Here is a 19,668-nt window from a genome sequence, read left to right as displayed (position 1 = left end):
AAGACAACTCCAATTAAAATTTATATGAAAAAAATATTAAACCACGTGACCAAAATTTAAATTTTTAAAAAATTTCTGTTTTTTGAAATATTAAATAATTATTTTTTACATTTTAGTTAATATTATTTTCAAATTTGAACTCAAAAGTGGAGAAAATTTAAAAAAAATCTCACAAAATATAAATTTTTGAAAAAAAAATTTTTTTGGTCACGTGATTTAAAAAAAAATATATATATAAATTTCAATAGGATACGCCTTATCAAAGCAAATTTGCTTTATGTATGATTTTATTTATTTAAAAAATTATTTCTTCATGATTTTTAATTTAAAAATGCTAGAAAATATAAAAAAAAATCCCATTTTACAAAGAATTTTTATTTTTTCCCGAAAAAATAAGAAAAACAATTTTTTAAAAAAATTTGTTGTTAAAAGTGACGAAAATTAATTTTTAATTTTTTTTCTAGCTCAAGAATTCGGTTTATTTCTCTCGGACGAGGAAAACAAACAGGGAGTATGGCTAGAATCCGGTCGAAATCTCGGCTACTATCTCCTGCGCAACCATGACACACTCGAATACCGTCGAAAACTGCGAAAATTGCGCGTCCGCATGCTGGATGGCACAGTCAAAACCATCTTGGTGGACGATTCGCAGCCCGTTTCGCAACTCATGGTGGACATTTGCACGCGCATCGGCATCACGAACCACGAAGAGTACGGTCTAGTCAAGGAAGAGCTGGAGCCACAGAACGAAAATCAGCCCGACAACAAGTCAAACTACGGCACACTTACGCTCAAGCGTCGCACCGCCGAAAAAGATCGCGACGCCAAGATGGAAAGTCTCCGGAAAAAATTGCGCACCGACGACGAAATCAACTGGATCGACGTTGGCAAGACGTTGCGCGAACAGGGCATCCACGAAGCGGAAACGGTCCTGCTGAAACGTCGTTTCTTCTTCTCGGACCAAAATGTCGACTCGCACGATCCCGTGCAACTGAATTTGTTGTATGTGCAAACGCGCGACGCAATTTTGGAGGGAAAACATCCCGTTATTCAGGACAAAGCGTGCGAATTTGCCGGAATTCAGGTTCACATTCAGTTTGGAGACCATCAAGAGACGAAACACAAACCAGGTTTGCTCGACTTGAAGGAATTCCTGCCAGCAAATTACACGAAAACGAAAAATATCGAAAAGAAAATCTTCGCTGAGCATCGCAAGCACATTGGCGTCTCGGAATTGGATGCAAAAGTGTTGTATGTGAAGACGGCACGCGAATTGCCGACTTACGGTGTTTCCTTTTTCCTCGTGAAGGAAAAGGAGAAGGGCAAGAACAAATTGGTGCCGCGTTTGTTGGGCGTAACGAAGGAAAGTGTCCTGCGTTTGGACGAAAAAACAAAGGAAATTTTGAAGACGTGGCCCCTGACAACCGTGAGACGATGGGGTGCCTCGCCAAATACCTTTACGCTCGACTTTGGTGACTATGCCGATCAATATTACTCCGTGCAAACCACTGAGGCGGAACAAATTGTCCAATTAATTGCTGGATATATCGACATCATTCTGAAGAAGGTAAATTACGACGTCAAGTGCATTGAGAGCGGATAATCCAATTTTCTTTTTATTTTTCTGTAGAAACAAAGTAAGGATCACTTTGGTATTGAGGGCGATGAAGGATCTACGATGGTGGAGGAAAGTGTGAATCCACGAAAGTAAGTTTGTAAATTAAATTATCAGCAATTTCCGGTTTTAACATTTTTTCTTCTCTTCCCACAGAGCGACATTCCTTCAACACGAGACAACCCATACAAACAAAATTAACACCGAATCACTTGCTAAGCCCGCAATTATGCGTGGACATGACGGTAAGTTCATTCATTGAATTTTAAAGCCACTCCTAATTTATTTACAAATTTTTTCCCATTAAAATTGAAAAATTTAAATTAAAAAAAATAAAAATTTCATAAATTAAAAAATTTTTAATTTATAAATTTAAATTTAAAAATAATATTTTAAAAATTTAAATTAAAAAAAATATTTTTTTTAATAATTTAATTTTAAATAATAATTTAATAATTTAATTTTATATAATAATTTATAATAATTTAATTTTTTTAAAAAAATAATTCTGAAGGTATATTCTTTTAAAATAATTTTTATAAAAAAATATATTATTTAGATCAAAATTTCCTTCGTTCTTTTTGTAACAAAATTAGATAATCTATTTTAAAATTCATTAATTTTTATTTATTTTTTTAAAATTTAATTTTAAATAAAACCTCAATATATTTAAATAAATTAAAAAATTAAATTATTTATAAAAAATTCGGCCATTTTATATATAAAAATATTTTTTAAATAATATCAATTTATTTTTATTTTTTTTTACTCTTTTAATTTAAAAAAAAAATGGGAAAAAAGTTTGAAATAAACTCGGTGCGGATAGTTTTTTAAAATTATTTTAAAAAAAAATCGCTCTTCGCTGTAAATAATTTCCTTTAAATTTTGCTTCTTGCTCCATTTTTCTATTATTTTTATTTAATTTGCTTATTTTTCTTCTTTTTCCGCACTTTTGTACCATATCACATGACCAAAAAACAGGCGAACGTCCATACACTACCGGAGAATCGCAACACATTCAATATGGAGCGATTGTTGGACAAGTCAATATTGCTCATCAACCTCCGATGGTAAGGAAATTTTAATTTACAATTTAAATTTTAGTTGCAAGAAATTTTAATATTTAATCAAAATAGTTTTAAGATGCACGAAAAAATTAATTTTATTTCAATATTTTTATAACAAAATTTCATTTTGGCAATTTTTTTTCTTATTTTCATGCGTTCATAAATTTTGTTTGGAATGGCTCGAAAATTATAAAAAAAATATGAATTTATTAACAGGCGTAGGTGAATTTATTATAATTATAGAAAAAAAACTTACTAATCTTTCTTTGATGTTCCGTGACGCCGTTTCTAATTTATTTTGTCTCGTTTTCAGTTGCAACAAACACACGTCAGTACGTTGTTAACAGAGCCGCAACGCGCCCTGCTCGGATACATTTCGGCCGGTCAAGAAGCTCTCGTCAAGGCTGAAAAAGATTTGCAAACAAAGGCTCCGTTGCCGCCACTAGGAAACGATCCTGGGTCTTTGCAATGGCGCGAAACCACAATGGAGACCTCCAAACAAATGGTTACCACACATTTGGCCACGATGAATGCCGCAACGGCTCAAGTTGTCACTGCATCGCAGCCGGATGACGTCGATCACGAGGCCGTTGGAGCTGCCGTCTCCCAAATTGCCCAAAGTATTCCCGAGGTAACGAAGGAAGTGCGAACCATTGCCGCTCTCATGGACGATCATAGTGACGAGTTGCTCGAGGCGACGCGAAAATTGTGCAAAGCCTTCAGTGATTTGTTGAATGCTGCCGAGCCAGAGAGCAAGGAGCCACGCCAGAATCTCCTCAATGCCGCAAGTCGCGTTGGAGAGGCCAGCGGACAAGTGCTTAGCACAATTGGCGAGGAGACCGTTGAAGGACGCGAGTTGCACGATATGTTGTTGGGATTGGCAAAAGCTGTCGCCAACACCACAGCTGCTCTCGTACTTAAAGCGAAATCTGTCGCTGCCGAATGTGACGATGATGATACGAGAAATAAAGGTAAATATTATTTTTTTAAATTAAATTAATCAAAATTGATTCGAAATCGTTCGAAATTCGAAATAAAAAAAAATGAGACAGAAAAATTAAAAAAAAAAAATATTTTTTATTAATTTTATTATTTAAAAAAAAAATATTGAAATTTGGTTATTTAAATTTATTTATTTGAATTTATTTAATTTTTACTTTTTATAAAAACGTTTTATAAAATTTAGTTTAACATAAAACTCAAAATAAAACTGATAATTTAATTCTTTCTTAAAATTTTTGATAAAAAAATCTCATTTTTAACATTTTTTTCTAAATTATTTTTTTAATTTAAAAAAATAAAAAAAAATCTCTTTCGATTTATTTTTAATTTTGGACAATAATATTGAATTTAATTTTAATTTAATAGTGAGATGAATTGAATGATATTTTTTAAATCAGTTTTTTAGACATTTTTATTCAAACTTTTAATAAATTCTTTTTTTTTTCTTTCAGTTATTGGTGCTGCAAGTCAATGCGCCCTCGCCACAAGTCAATTGGTGGCATGTGCTCGTGTCGTCGCCCCAACAATCGAAAGTCCCGCATGTCGCGAGCAACTCGAAGCTGCTGCCCGCGAAGTTGCCCACGCAGTTACCAATCTAATTGGCATCTGCAACGAAGTAACGGACAACACTCAATTAAAAGGCGACTTAATGGGCGCAGCTAAAGAAGTTTCGCGCACCTTGACCGATTTACTCGATCACATCAAGCTCTGTTCACGCGAACACGCCCAACGCGTCGACGAGAACCCCGTCGAGGAAGTTTTGGTGGCCACCGACATGCTCGTTTCATCAACCGACCCACAAGAAATGGTCCGTCAAGCAAAACAACTCGGCCAAGCAACTGCCCATTTGATCCAAAGCATCAAGGGCGAAGCCGAAACGCAAGAAGATTCCGAGCTGCAACGTCGTTTACTTGCTGCCGCCAAACAACTCGCTGATGCCACATCGCGAATGGTGGAAGCAGCTCGTTTGTGTGCCGGAAGTCCCGCTGACGCGCATCACCAAGAAGCTTTGCGAGTTGCTGCCGAGGAACTGCGTGATGTTACCACAACGACCGCCATTACGCCAGCTCTGAAACGCAAACTCATCAATCGCTTGGAGCAAAGTGCGAAACAAGCTGCTTCGGCAGCCACGCAATGCATCTCAGCATCGCAAAACGCCGTAATTTTCAGTCATGACATCCAAACGAAGGAGGTTTTGTTGCAAGATTGTCAAAGTGTTGCCGATTTGATCCCCAAATTAGTCACCGGAGTCAAGACAACGTTGGCACGTCCCGACGACCCATCGGCGCAATTGAGTTTGATCGAATCCAGCGAGAGTTTCATCGAGCCAGCATCGCAAGTTGCTGCTTCGGCACGTGATTTGCAGCCTACAGTGAACGATCACACCGCTGCCCATCAATTATCGAAGAGCGTCGTTACCTTAACGCACTCCATTAACGATTTACGATTGTCAGCAGCTCGTGCCCGTGAAGCATGCGGCGGACAAGAACTCGAATCAGCCTTGGATGCCGTCAAAAACTTACGTGGCGTGCTAAACGACACAAAACGCGCCTCGAATGACGGCACCTTGAGACCGTTGCCTGGCGAGACGCAAGAAACGTGCTTCAAACAGTTGAGTGTGACGTCACAAGGCGTCGATTCCGCCATGATTCAACTTTTGTCAGCCGTTACGCAAGGAAATCGCAATTATGCTGGCGTTGCGGGACGCGATACGGCCCTCGCTCTTGGGGATTTCGTGAAAAGCGTTCGTGGAGTCGCCGCTACCACCAAAAGTGGCATGGTGATTAATTGCGCCGACGATGTCATCAACAATTCGATCGAATTGCTCGAAGAAGCCCAGCGCACCCTGCAAAATGTCGGCGATCAAGACGCTTTGTTCCATTCGGTCAAACGTGTCAAGGGATCTTTGGTCAAAACTGTCGATTGTCTGCCCGGCTTGAAGGAAATTAACGAAGCTTTCGAACAAATAACGGAACTTCGGGTCATTTTAGATGGCGGCGAATACCCAGCTAGCGGAAAAACTTATGGACAACTCCAAAACGAGCTGAAAGCTGCTGCAGATGTCTTGAATAACGCCGCCGGACAAGTTGCGCAATCGTATCCGAGTTCCATCAAATTGGCCAACTCCAGTCAAGATTATTGCCAATCTTACAAAGATTTGATTACGATCACACTCGAAATGGCGGGACAAAGTAAGGAAGAATACATGCGCGAATCGATCGTGAATGCCTTGCGAAGTGTTTCGACGCAATCCATCAGTCTCTTGGGCACATCACGCTCCGTCGCAGCCGATCCCAATCATCCAAACGCCAAAAACGAGTTGGCATCAGCGGCGCGAATGGTTACGGAAAGCATTAATCGTTTGGTTGACGTTTGCACTCAAGCTGGGCCCGGACAAAAGGAGTGCGATAACGCAATTCGCAGTATCGAGGCGTTGCGTCCCTTGCTGGATTATCCTTCCGAGTCACTTACCGACCAGGGGTACTTTGATTGCTTGGAAACAGTCATGGACAAGTCGCGCACGCTGGGCGATGGCATGACCGGCATCGCAAACAACGCGAAACACTCGCAACATGTCGAATTTGGGCATTCGGTGAACTCTGTTTCCGAGTCGATCCGCGGATTAATTGAATCAGCGGCTCAAGCTGCCTATTTGGTGGGTGTTTCGAACCCCACAAGTACTTCCGGACGTCCCGGTCTCGTCGATCAAGCGCAATTTGCACGCGCATCGCAAGCAATTCGTCAAAGTTGCGATGTCCTGGCGTCGCCATCGTCGACACAGCAACAAGTTTTGTCAGCAGCGACCGTAATTGCTAAACATACATCCACTTTGTGCAACGCATGTCGTAATGCCAGTTCAAATACGAGCAATCCGGTGGCGAAACGTCATTTTGTGCAGTCCGCGAAAGACGTTGCCAACTCAACAGCTACTTTGGTGCGCGAAATTAAGCAATTGGATCAAGATTACAGCACAGATTCGCGAATTCGGTGCTCGCAAGCTACTGTTCCGCTCCTGGATGCGGTCCAATCGTTATGCCAATTCGCATCGAGCAATGAATTCATCTCGATTCCTGCGCGTATATCGACGGAAGGGCGTCGCGAACAAGAACCAATTTTGCATGCGGGACGCGGTATCCTCGATGGTGCAGTTGACATGGTAAAAACCGCAAAAACTTTGGCTGTATCGCCCACAGATCCGCCCGTTTGGCAACAACTCGCGATCCATAGCAAGGCCGTGTCGGAAAGTATCAAAAAATTAGCCGCCAGTATCCGTGAAAAAGCTCCCGGTCAGTTGCAGTGCGACTCGGTGCTTGGAATTTTGAATTCCTGTGCACGCGATTTGAATTCCACGGCATTGGCGATCGGCATCGAGGGTATTCCGCCAAAGCGCGATAATAATATCGAAGGATACACGAGCATGGTGTTGAATGCGACGCAAGAATTGTTGGAGAAAATTGAACCGGTGAAGCAAGCGGCGAAGAAAAATGCCGAATCTTTGGGTCATGCGGTCAATCAAGTAGCGAAACATTCGGTGCCATTGACTTCTGGTACAATTGGCGTTTGCTCCCATGTCATTCACAGTGCACAACAGACAGTTTTGATCGATCAAGCCAAGTCCGTGGTCGAAAGTGCCATCCAACTGGTGCAAGTTTCGAAGGAAGCAGGTGGAAATCCGCGTGCCGTTCAAATTCACGCCGAACTCGACGAATGTTGTCTCAGTACGCGCGAAGCAATTTTGGAGTTAAACGCAACGGTTCAACGTATTTCCGCGGAAAATGGTGTCGTTGCACAGCTGGTCGAACAAATTTCGCGATCAATCTCGCGGATGACGGATAAACGTGCGTCGTTCCTCGGGGCGAACCTCAATGACTCGTTTGTGGATTACCAAACGCGAATGGTGAACAATGGCAAGGAAATCGCTCGTTGCGCTAATGAAATGAATGCTCGGGCACCCGTTGATCCGGGACAGTTGCCGCAGTTGTGCAGCGAATTGGCGCAACATTACATCAATTTGGCGCAAGACACAATTGGAGCATGCACCACGACGACATCGCAGGAAGTTTCGATGCGAATCCGGAATGCGGTGCAAGATCTCGGTCGTTCATGCACAAATTTGATCCAATGCACGTCGGGCATCCGCAAGGAAGACATGAGTGGATTGGCGGAACTTTCACGCAATGCTCGTGATGTCTCGGAAAAGGTGTCGCAAGTACTGGCGGCACTTCAAGCCGGCTCTCGTGGCACTCAGGCGTGTATAAATGCAGCAAGTACCGTTTCCGGCATCATCGGAGACTTGGATACGACAATTATGTTCGCAACAGCAGGCACTTTGCACTCCGATAATGATGGGTCGTTCGCCGATCATCGTGAACACATTTTGAAGACAGCAAAGGCTTTGGTTGAAGACACAAAAGTGCTTGTAGCTGGAGCTGCTGGTACGCAAGATCAATTGGCAGCTGCTGCACAAAATGCTGTTTCGACAATCTGTAAGTATTTTTTAAATTAAATTTTTTTTTTGAAGTTTTTGTTGAATTTGATTTTAATTAAATGAATTTTCTTCTCAAAAGAATATCTTCAGAAAATTTCAAATTTTTTATAGAAAAAAAAAATTAAAAAAATAAATAAATTATAATAAATAAAAAAAAAATATTTTTTTACAATAATTTTTGGAAAAAAATTAAAAAAAAAATCAAAAAACAAAAAAATAAAAAAAAAACTAAAATTTTTTTAAATTGATTTTTTTTTCTTCAAAAAATTTCAAAAACAATTAATCAACTTAAAAATGAAAAGGAAAACTAATAAAAAATTTCTTTTTTTAGTGCAACTTTCCGACGCCGTCAAACGAGGCGCCGCCAGTCTCGGCTCCCAACAACCCGACTCACAAGTCATGGTAATGAACGCAGTGAAAGATGTTGCTGCCGCCCTTGGTGAACTTATTAACGCCACAAAACTCGCCTCTGGCAAACCCATCAACGATCCAGCGATGAACGAGTTGAAGGAATCCGCAAAGGTAAGTCAATGAAAATCCTTAAATGTTGCTTCCAAATTTTTTTCTTTAATTGATTGGAAAAGTGAAGAGAGTAAATAACAAAGCAAACAAAATTTAACTACTACCAACTTGACTTGAAATGCTTCAAACTTTTTTCTAATATTGATTAACAATGTTAGAGATCAAAAAAAAATGTCATTGCGACAACTAAAAAAAAAATATTGTATAGAAAAAAAACTAAAAAACAACTAAACTTTTCCTTACTTTTCTCGTATTTTTTATTATTGGACATTATTTTGGATTTTGGATTTTACGCTGTAATTTTTTACTCTACTATCTTAATATTTAAAACAACTATCAGTATGCAAAAAATAATATTTTCATGCTACTTTTACTAAAACCAAAATGCTATCGAAAGGTATTTCAGCAGGAAAATTTTATGACGACCAAGACTGCTGTTTGTGCAAAAATAAAAAAAAAATCAGCAGACTCGACGAAATAATTTTTTATTCTATAGAATAGGAATTTGTTCGTTTTTTTTCTCACTCAAATAATTTTTTATAGCACAGTTTGATAACACATTGATATTTGATACACTTTTAAAATTTGATTATTGAGCACAATTTTATTTTAGTGAAGTACATAATATGATAAAAATTACAGTTGATAGAAAGATTATGAAAATTAATTTTTGTTTGAAAAATTTGTTTAGTTTAAATAATTTTAAATATTTAAATTAAATTAAATTAAATTTAAAATATAAAATTTAAATAATTTTTAATAATTTAAATTAATCAAAAAATTAAATTAAATTAATCAAATCAAGTATTTTAATAAAATAAATAATTATATTAAAATTATGAAATTATTTAATAAAATTATTAAATAATTAATAAAAATAATTGCAAACATTTATAAAAAAAATTATAAAAAAATAAAATAAAATGAAAATAATTTTATTCAATATAAAATAACTTTAAATTAATTCAGATTTTAAAAAAATAATTCTTCTTTCAACTAAAATAATTTTAAAAAACTTTTTTTAATTTTTTTTTTATAATTTTATTTTATTTAACAAGAAATTTAAACTAAAATTTTTATAATCTTTCCAACTGTAATTTAATTAAAATTTAATCTTAAATTATTTTATATTATACAAACTTTCCACGAAAAAAAGTTCAAACAAAACAAACAAGTGATCGACCAACACACAAAAATTTTTCTGTTGAATGTGAATCTGAGAATGTTCTGCATCCTGCATCTTGTATAAAAAAAATTCGAATTTGTTGATGTAAAAATTGCGGATTATGGTTTACCTTTTTAATTAAATATTTATTTATTATATTATATTATTATAAATGTTATATAAAATGCTTCTTGTACCAAAATGGAATGCGGAATGCCAAAGTATCGCACGTGATTGTATTATTATTATTAAAACTGCATCCTCATCTTCTTCATTATATTTTTTTATTATTGGGAAATCTAGAGTAATTTGCTTGCCTCAGTTGAAGTAAAAAGTCGATGTATAACAAAACCTATTAGAGAACCTCATTTTAAATGTCCATTAAAACGAGTCGAGGGGCCTTTTTTGAGTATTTATTAATTATTTTTTACTTTAGCGATGGATATTGTGGCATAAGGTGTCTAATTTTTTGTATTAAAAAAAATTAAAAAAAAAAACATAAATTAGCAAAAATAGTAATTCGAGATTATATTATTTCTCTTCTCTCCAGCAGACGTTAAGCGACTTGTGTTCCGACACATATTACTAGATATTGTCATCAATTAAAAAAAAAAATATTCACACACAAGGCCATTTCAAAGACACACAAAAAATATCAATAAACTGCCAAACTCATATCATATTACTTAGAATTTACTCTAAAAAAAGTAATTTTTTTTGTAGAAAATGGATTTCCGATGATGTTTTTTTCTTTGATTATCATTAAAAACCTTTTTTAACTTTCTTTCGTTTTTTTTTGGGAATGGCGAGTGACTTTTTTTGATTTTTTATTATTATTCGAATGCTGCGCTATTTTGTGCTTCATCAATTTTTTTCTCTGCGAACAGAAATAAAATTTTATTTTTAATATTTTCTGTTTTCTTTTTCGCGCGTCTTCGTCATCTCGTCACGTCGAGTAGTTAACTAATGAGAAAGGCCCAGAAATTCTATATCCCGATATAGAAGAACTCCTGGCCACTTTTGACGAACCAGTTAAAGATACAACGACAAATAATGGGGAAAAATTCGATGATGATGCAGATAATAATAATATTGACAATAGTTTTGTTGACGGTGTTGATGATGATTATGAGAAAAGATCGTCACGAGATCCGAGAACGTATACAATAACGATCACTTATGTGAAAAGGGAAAAAATTAAGATGTCTTCGTTGAGTTAGTTAGCTTCAAAAATATTGAAAAATGTATTTTTTTATAGAAATATATATAAATTTATCAATGTGTTATTAAATATTATTATTATTTTGAAGTAAAAAAGTTCAAAAAATACAAAAAAAAATATTTGATGAACTTTTTTTGCTCTTATAAATGTATTATTATCACAAAAAATTATTATTTTGAAAAAATTATGATATTTTTTGAAGTATTTTTACCATTATGTTCACCAAAATTATATCGAAAGCATCATATTAGCATGCAAAAATTATTAAATAAACGATTTTCTCTGAATTTATGAGGATTTTTAATTAAAAGTTTCTTCAAAAGTATGAAAATCACAATTTTTGGTCAAAATTTATTCACAAAAAACACAAATTAACGCACAAACTGCATCTTACGATCATCCTGCTCGTCACTGCAATGCCTTACCACTGATAGCATCATAAATAGGTAACAAAACCCCAAAATTTTCTAACGAAATAGGTAATTTAGTTTTAATTTTTTCTTTAATTTTAACATTTTTTTGACTTTTGAATAAATTTCAGATAGATTTTTAGAGTTATTAATACTAAAAATATTTTTTTTTAAATAAAAAAATCCAAAATAAGTCCAATTTTTATCCTATTTTACTTTTAAATTTTTTAAAATTTATTTATTTTAATAATTTTTTTATTTTTTTTCCATCACAGATCATGGTCATGAACGTCACATCTCTCTTGAAGACCGTAAAAGCTGTCGAAGACGAGCATACACGTGGAACGCGTGCCATGGAAGCCACTGTCGAAGCAATTTCACAAGAAATCAAGCAAATGCACACTTCGGAATCGATGCGCGCCTCATCTCCCGCCACGCCCGAAGATCTTATCCGCGTCACGAAAAATGTCACAGTCGCTACTGCCAAAGCCGTAGCTGCCGGAGCCTCAAACTTACAATCTGACATCGCATCCGCTGCGAATTTGGGTCGTCGGTACATCTCGGAGATGTTGATTGTGTGCAAAAAGGTCGCCTGGACCTGCGCCGAAACGGCAGAATTGCGCCAACGAACACTGGATGCGGGTTCATCCGTTGCGATTGCGTATCGTGACTTGTTGGAAGGTGTTTTGCGTAATTGCTCGGCCGACGAACGGATGCAGTTGTCACGACGTGTCGCTAAATGTGTCACAGATCTCGTTGGCATGGCGCAGTTACTTAAGGGATCGGACTGGATTGATCCGGATGATCCAACGGTGATTGCGGAGAATGAATTGTTGGGCGCTGCGGCGTCAATTGATGCTGCCGCGAAGAAATTGGCGAGCTTGAGACCTAGAAGATCGTCCGTTGTTAAGGTGAGTTGACGAAAAATTAGGTTGCTTTGAATTTATTTTGAATTTTTTGTCCCGTTATTTATTTTTCTGCAAAAAAAAAAAATAAAAAAAAATTAATTAAAAAATTTTAAAAATTAATAAAAATTATTTCTAAATATATAATAATTTTTGAAAAATTAATTTGAATTTTAAAAAGGTGTGATTTTTTATGAAATTTTAACTTTTCTTCGAATTTTATAAAATGGGACAAAAAATTAAAAATAAAATTTCTTTTATCCTTTCTCTAACTAACATTTCTTAAAAATTATTCTAACAACGGTGGTGGTGACAGCTACAGTTAGATATGTTTGATATTCTTGGTTGTTATTTTACTAACCGACCAGGAATCAAACATATTATTACTGTGGCTGTTCTTCATGAGCAATGGTCTGTCCTTTTCTTCCTAAAAAAAATAAATTTATATTTTTTTTACTCAAAATTAATTTTTTTTTTAATTTTTTCATTCTCTTAGGAAACCGATGAGAACTTGAACTTTGACGAAATGATCCTCGAAGCTGCTCGCGGTATCATGGCTGCATCTTCTGCTCTTGTACGTGCCGCCAACGCTGCTCAACGCGAATTAATTGACCAAGGCAAAGTTGCTCGCAAGCAATTAAAGTCCTCCGAAGACGGTCAATGGTCGGAGGGACTCATTTCAGCGGCGAGACTTGTAGCTGCTGCCACCCATTCTCTCGTGGAAGCCGCTCAAAATCTCGTCCAAGGTGTCGGCACCGAAGAATATCTGATTTCGACAGCAAAACAAGTTGCCAGCTCGACAGCCCAACTTCTTATCGCGTGCAAAGTGAAATCGGATCCAACCTCAAATGCGGGAAGACGATTGCAAGAAGCCGGAAACGCCGTTATTCGGGCCACAGACAACTTGGTACATGCTGCACGACAGGCGATCGAGGGCGAAGAGGAACAAACGTTGAAATTGAACACAAATATGGTCGATGGCATGGCACAGGAAATCAACGCGAGATCGGAAGTGCTTCAAATGGAACGAAAACTCGAGGATGCCAGAAATAAACTCAAAGCAATTCGGGAAGCAAAGTATCGTGCCAAACAAATGGGACACATTAGTGATGGAAGTTTGGAGAGCGGTGATGAGGGAGCATATCACTCATTTACTGGCTACCAAACCCCGTCTCCTAGTCACTTGAGTGCCTCACGTGGGGCTTACAACGCGACACCGCCATCCCCGAGCTTCCATAATGCCTCGTCGTCCACATCTTATACTCTGCATCCAACGTCGCCAGCTGCCGGTGCAACATATTATCCGCCAGCACAATCGTATATCGCGCCACCAAGTCCCAGCAACCTCTCCTTGCCGCCCCCGCCGCCGCCATTGCGCACATCGCCAATTCCGCCGCCAAAACCCACACACCTTCTCACGGGAAATGCCACGCCGAAGCCATACCAGCCTTTCGGGGGAGCCGGAGGAGCTCCAACTGCCACACACGTCGAAACGATTCACCACACAATTGCCAGTCCGACGCTCGATAGCAAAGTTTACGAGACAAGCACATTGAAAAATTATAATTTGACGACGTCATCAAAGCCAAAAGTAATTGCGCAGTCGCCGTCTTTCAACAAAGCCAATTTGGAAGCTTGTGTCCAAGATTTGCATGAGAAAACATTTGGCAAGAACATGTCACCGATGTCCACCTTCAAAAGCGGAACAATACCATTAAATGGCAATTCTGGAAACTTTGGGGAGATAAAGTAAGTCACCATTAATTTAGGTCACTTTAATAATTTTTTTGAGCTTTTTGTCCCTTGTTTTATTAAAAAAAAATATTAAAATCTCTGTAAAAAAATCGAAAACTAATTTTTTTTTGTACCAAGTTTTTTATTTATTTCATTTGAGTTCAATTTATTTTTTATTTTTCGATGTTTAAAAATTTAAAAAAATAAAAAAAAAATTTTTTTGTTAAAATTCAATTTAAATTATTTTCTTTTTATATTTTTTTTTGTTTTTGAGACAAAAAGTACAAAAAAAATTAAAATTCGAATAAAAATAAAAAAAAAAATATTAACATTTTTATAACTTTTTTCCAGATATGAAACAAGAACTTACACCACAACCGAACCAACGCTCGATCGTGAATTCAGCAAAATGAACATTGAAACGACGACGGATGGTAGCGGCGCCACTCGCTACACACAAATGCGACGCAGCGTCGAAACCGTTGAAACCAAAACGGAATCAAGGCATGTTGAAAAGAAAATTGAAAATCGTAGTTATCGATTGCAATAAAAAAACAACAACTTTTAACATTAGTCGCCTATAATAAAAAAAACTTTTTTTCGCCTTCTAAAATTTTATCGCATAACTTCCTGCAAAACGGAACACTTGTTATAAAAAATTTATAAAATTAATATATTATTAACTAATTTTAAACAAAAAAAAAAACATAACACAAAATAACACTTATTTCAATAAAAAAAAAATTTGAACACAATTGTTGCAAAATTGATATTAGATTTAAGAAAGAAAAAATTATTTCTGCTCCTAGAGCAATTCAATTTCCTTAAAAAAAATATAAAAAATATTTTAATGTAAATAATTTCGACCTTTATCTACTTATTATACAAAACAAATGAAAATTTAATTGCTATTTTTAATAATTATTATTTTTTTATGATAATAAATTAAATTATAGCTTCCAGCCTTTTTTGCCAAATAATATCGCAAAAAGAAAAATGTGCCAGAAATTAATTATTTAATAAAATTATTAATTTAAACTTTTTTTTTGTATATTTTAAAACTAAAAATGTGACAAGAAAATAACACAAAATTGTTGAAAAAAAAGTTAAAGAGTTAAAGTGACCTTTAAATGAGATGCCGAATAATATACTACTTACTTATACTTATATAAAAAAAATAATGCAAAAATTTTAGAATTTTTTAAAAATATATTAAAAAATAAGCCACTTACATCGTGCCCAATATATTAATTATATTATACTTAATATATATAAAAAATGTATATTATTTTAAAAATTTAATAAATAATAATAATATAGTGTATTGAATAACTTAACAACATGCATTTTAACAAATAATAAAAAAAATAATATTAATAATAATATTTTAAAACAAAACTTTTCTTTTTTGAATCAACAAATTTTTATAGGTCCCCTCCATTGAGTCCCACTTCAGCTACTTAGACGCTAGATGGCTAATGAGGAATTTCGAAGCTCGTCCAATTATTTGGTCTAATAATACATTTTTTTGCTTTTCGTCTTTAAAACTTTAATTTTGTTTTAGTCTCTAATATTTTATTTAAATTTTTAATCCAATTTTGTGTTTATTTATATTATTTTGTTCGATTTTACGAGGATAATAATTTTAACACAAAAAAAAACAAACAAACAACCACTCACTTCTGAGGATTCATAGAGTCCGTTTGTTAGGCTAGATGTTTAAAAATATATACAATTAATTTAAAATATATGAACATTCACTAATTTCACTGTTAAAAGTTATTTAACGTTAAAAAAGATAGTTTTGGTTGATGATTACATTCTAATACGGAAAAAAATACTCACAAAATCGTTCGACGAGGAAAAAGTTCGACGGAAAGAAATTTGTGAGACAAATTGTTTATTTATGATAATATTTAATGACGAATAAATATTCTAACAATGTGAAGAGTTTTTTTTTCTTGTTTCTCAAAGCGAAAAAATGTAAGTATATTTATTTTTAATTTAAAAATCATGGTTCAGCATTGTCGATAAATTTTTTTGATGAACATGCGAAAATAAAATTCAATGTAAATTGTTAATCTTGCAGTTTTTGTATCCATACGTTATGTGAAACGCAAGAATTTGTCGGTATGCATTGAATGAATTTCGTTGAAGAACTTTAGTTTAGCTACGACCGTTGTATTAATAACACGTTACTGTTAAAAATGTAGAGGGACAATGAAATAATTTTTTTAGCTGTTGAGCTAGAATAGTTCCTAAAATAAATCAATAAAAGAAAAAAATATGCTAAAAATACATATAGATAAAAAAATAAATAAAAGTTAAATTTGAAATAATTTTATGTTAATAAAATTATAAAAAAAAGTGAAAAATATTTTTTAAAAAATTTTTAGATAAAAGTAAGTTAAAGTGTGAAAAAAATTAAAATTCAAGTTCAAGAACGATTTTTTATCATAAAAAAACAAATTTTTTTTTTTTTTTAAATTTACATTGAAATACCCACAAAGTTTTTTTTTAACGAAGTTGCATTTTATTTTTTTTATTTAGAAAAAGTTAAATCACTAATTACATGCACACATCAATATTGTAACAAAAGATACCCATTTTATTAAGAGTGAAGATTTATTAAGAAAAAAATTACTTTATATGGAAAGTTTGGTAAGTTTGAAAAATTGTCCATTGTTTTTTATAGTTATGTAAAATAATCAAAAATGTTTTCGATTTTTTTCTATCTAACTTTTTGAGTGTATAAAATGTAGAAAATGTTAAATTTTTTTAATGCTTATTATTTAATACCTACCTAAAGTCTTAATTTTTTCTATATAAATTTTCTTTAAAAATAAATATAATATTTTCTTATTTTTTCAAATAATTAGTGAAAATGAAAACATATTTATCCCTTCTAATTTTCATAAACATGTAATAAAAAAAATTGTGCAGAAATAAAACAATTTTGATTTTTGTTAATTTCGACATCATCTTATAATATATAATGGAATTTTTAATGAAAAAGTTTTAAATTTCAGTAAATAACTAAATAAATTTGAAAAATTAAAAAAAGTTTTTTTTGAATAAGAAAACATCAAGTGAAAAATATGTAAAAAATAACAAAATGTTAATTATGATTTTTTTATTGTAGGAAAAAAGTGCTAAATTATTAATATGCCAGAATATTCTACTAGCTGTACTTTCAAACCTGTTGCAAATTTTGGACAAAGCTCTGTAAAAAAAATCGTTAATCATTTTTTTGTTTCAAAAATGGACAAAGTGACTTTTTTACGCAACCTGGTTCTAATCTAAAGATTTAAATTGCAAGTGAGTTAAATAAATAGAAAAATTTAAAGGACATAAATTATTGTTATTTTTTGTATTCAAGAAAAAAAACGGAGGACTTCTAATATGAAATGCAGCTGTGCTTCATCTGATGCCGGATAGAAAAGGTTATCCAATCAAATTATTGTTAATTATTACAATAAGGTACCTTATAATTTAAATTTTAAGAATGTTTTAGGTAAATGATTTTTTTTTATTTCATCGACAAATCATACGCGGACAACGCGGATCTCATACCACTCATATTATGGTAATAGATATTCAAATAGACTTCATTCGAATGAGACAAGTCTTCGTCTTTGTCTTTAGTCGTCGTCAAGTCATTCTTAAGCACTAGTTTTGAGTAATTCACATTATTTTTGACAACATCATCTAATTCTATTAAATTTTTTAAAATTATTATTCTTAATTTTTAATGAATTTTCACAGTTATTTATATTATTTTAAATAGTTTTTTGTGCTAAAACTTTATTCTAAATATTTTTGTGCATTTCCTCATTTACATATTTAATCAATATTAAGAATCAAATATTTTTAATTTTGTTCTTAAGTGATACTTTTGTCATAAATTGTATTTTCAAGAATTCAATCGATTTGTGTCAATTGTGAGGTCATACCAGAATGTAAAAGATTTTCATTTTTTTTGAAGTTCGTTCCACGAGGCTTTAAGGCAAAAAGTAGAAACTATTTTTGCACGCTCTCAATATCTACTTTAGTGTCGTTTCTTTTCTGTGTCGTCGGTGCCAGAAATTTGGCACATCGTTTCGAGAAACTCTAGACTTAAATATGCCAAAATTTCTATCAAAAACTCTAAAGTCGTCATTAAAAGAGCTTTTGTGATTAATCTTCTAACTATGGCATGATCTGCCGAGGGGATAACTGGATACCTTTCTTTTACTGATAACCACATCGTGTGATTGTTGTTCCGGTATTCGCTGCAGTTTTTGTTGATGCACCTCTTTAGCATCCCCATTTCCTTCTGGATTTCCCGAATCCTAGACATCTTCGTCCTCGAATCAAATTCACCATAGCAGTTCATACAAGTATTCGGTGGATTGTCGTCGCGTCGACGCATCTCCCAATCGAGGTAACAGCTCCGATGGGTTGCATGCAAACCAGGGCACAGCATGCAATCTTCATCTTTTATATCCAGTAGGATTTCCTCGAGACAAACTGAACATTCTCCGAATTTCGTAGTTAATGACATTTCAACATGTGTTAACTTCCTTAAGTTTTCAATTAAACTGAAGTTCGTTTGAATTTTGGTTCAACTTCCTCGAAATTGAAGCAAAAATATTTATATAAATTTAAAAATATGACATACTTTAACGTACAGTAGAATGGATCTCCCTGACGTCATTCAAATTTAATCGTAGTCGCATATTTGTGCATTTGATTGTTTGTTTGTTTAAGAATTCATGTTTACTTTTCCGTGTCTTTTTCATTGTCATTACTGTGACAACTGTCAGCAAATTTTTGCATAATAAGCAAATTGTATTAGCTACTGTTTAGCTACTGTAATAGCTACTGTTTTTACAATTACGTCTTGAAACGATATACTGATACGTCTGTGTACGAAAGTTCTGCTACTACGTCTTGAAACGATATGCTGAAGATAGGGGGCCTGGCCAAGCTTCAAAATGTTTTATTCCTCAAGAAATTTTTTGCTAGGTGCCGAAACAAAGTTCGGCAGTTCCACCAAAAATGTTAGTTGATTAAGCTTTATTCAAACTTGAATGCTAACTGAAAGATTACAGTAAAGAGAAAGTAGCTTTTATACTAATTTTTAACTTCCGTAAGTTAGAAGTTTACAAATAATGAGAAAAGACGGAAGGTCTTTTCTGTTATGAAAATATATTGTTATGAAAGTCAGCTTGTTGCTAAATGTCTTTAGCAACATGGGATTTTTTTGTTTTTCAGGCATTTCTAAAAAAGAATTTATAATTTTAATTAATTAAATATTTAATTAGTTTTACTTACGATTTTTATTTAATACAGATTTTTGATGTTCTTTTTTTTGTGCAGTGTTAATATTAAATTGGAATCTATATGGCATATTTACTTTTAGATTATAAGTATTTATTGCTGGAGTCTAAAACAATATATTCGCTGGCACGTCTTTTTTCTCTTCTTTACTCTTTTTTGTCAATCCATTTCAATGGAATCCACAAAAGATTTTTTCTGAAATGTTCATCATTTTT

At 33.9% G+C, this 19,668-nt stretch overlaps 1 protein-coding gene and 1 long non-coding RNA gene across 4 annotated transcripts in view; both read left to right on the top strand.

Moving 5' to 3' along the window:
• Positions 1-16,064, top strand: part of LOC134832088 (talin-2) — a 38,965-nt gene extending 22,901 nt beyond the window's left edge. For 2 of the 3 annotated variants that reach the window (XM_063845987.1, XM_063845986.1), the window contains exons 4-13: positions 465-1,567; positions 1,631-1,707; positions 1,772-1,860; positions 2,597-2,685; positions 2,996-3,653; positions 4,137-8,171; positions 8,505-8,695; positions 11,768-12,403; positions 12,894-14,146; positions 14,483-15,492. In XM_063845987.1, the coding sequence (XP_063702057.1) occupies positions 465-1,567; positions 1,631-1,707; positions 1,772-1,860; positions 2,597-2,685; positions 2,996-3,653; positions 4,137-8,171; positions 8,505-8,695; positions 11,768-12,403; positions 12,894-14,146; positions 14,483-14,681 (8,330 nt within the window). In that variant the 3' untranslated portion in view covers positions 14,682-15,492. Of the gene's footprint in view, positions 1-464; positions 1,568-1,630; positions 1,708-1,771; positions 1,861-2,596; positions 2,686-2,995; positions 3,654-4,136; positions 8,172-8,504; positions 8,696-11,767; positions 12,404-12,893; positions 14,147-14,482; positions 15,493-15,561 lie in introns of those variants that run through there. The other variant, XM_063845988.1, reaches the window with a different exon arrangement.
• Positions 16,065-16,320: 256 nt separating this feature from the next.
• Positions 16,321-17,858, top strand: LOC134831987 (uncharacterized). The gene is made up of 4 exons (XR_010162033.1): positions 16,321-16,533; positions 16,682-16,792; positions 17,274-17,449; positions 17,511-17,858. It is a non-coding gene; the product is annotated as an uncharacterized LOC134831987 (long non-coding RNA).
• The last annotated feature ends 1,810 nt before the right edge of the window (positions 17,859-19,668 follow it).

Source organism: Culicoides brevitarsis, chromosome 2, assembly GCF_036172545.1.
Source record: "Culicoides brevitarsis isolate CSIRO-B50_1 chromosome 2, AGI_CSIRO_Cbre_v1, whole genome shotgun sequence".
Taxonomy (NCBI): domain Eukaryota; kingdom Metazoa; phylum Arthropoda; class Insecta; order Diptera; family Ceratopogonidae; genus Culicoides; species Culicoides brevitarsis.
This window is presented reverse-complemented; position numbering and strand designations above follow the sequence as displayed.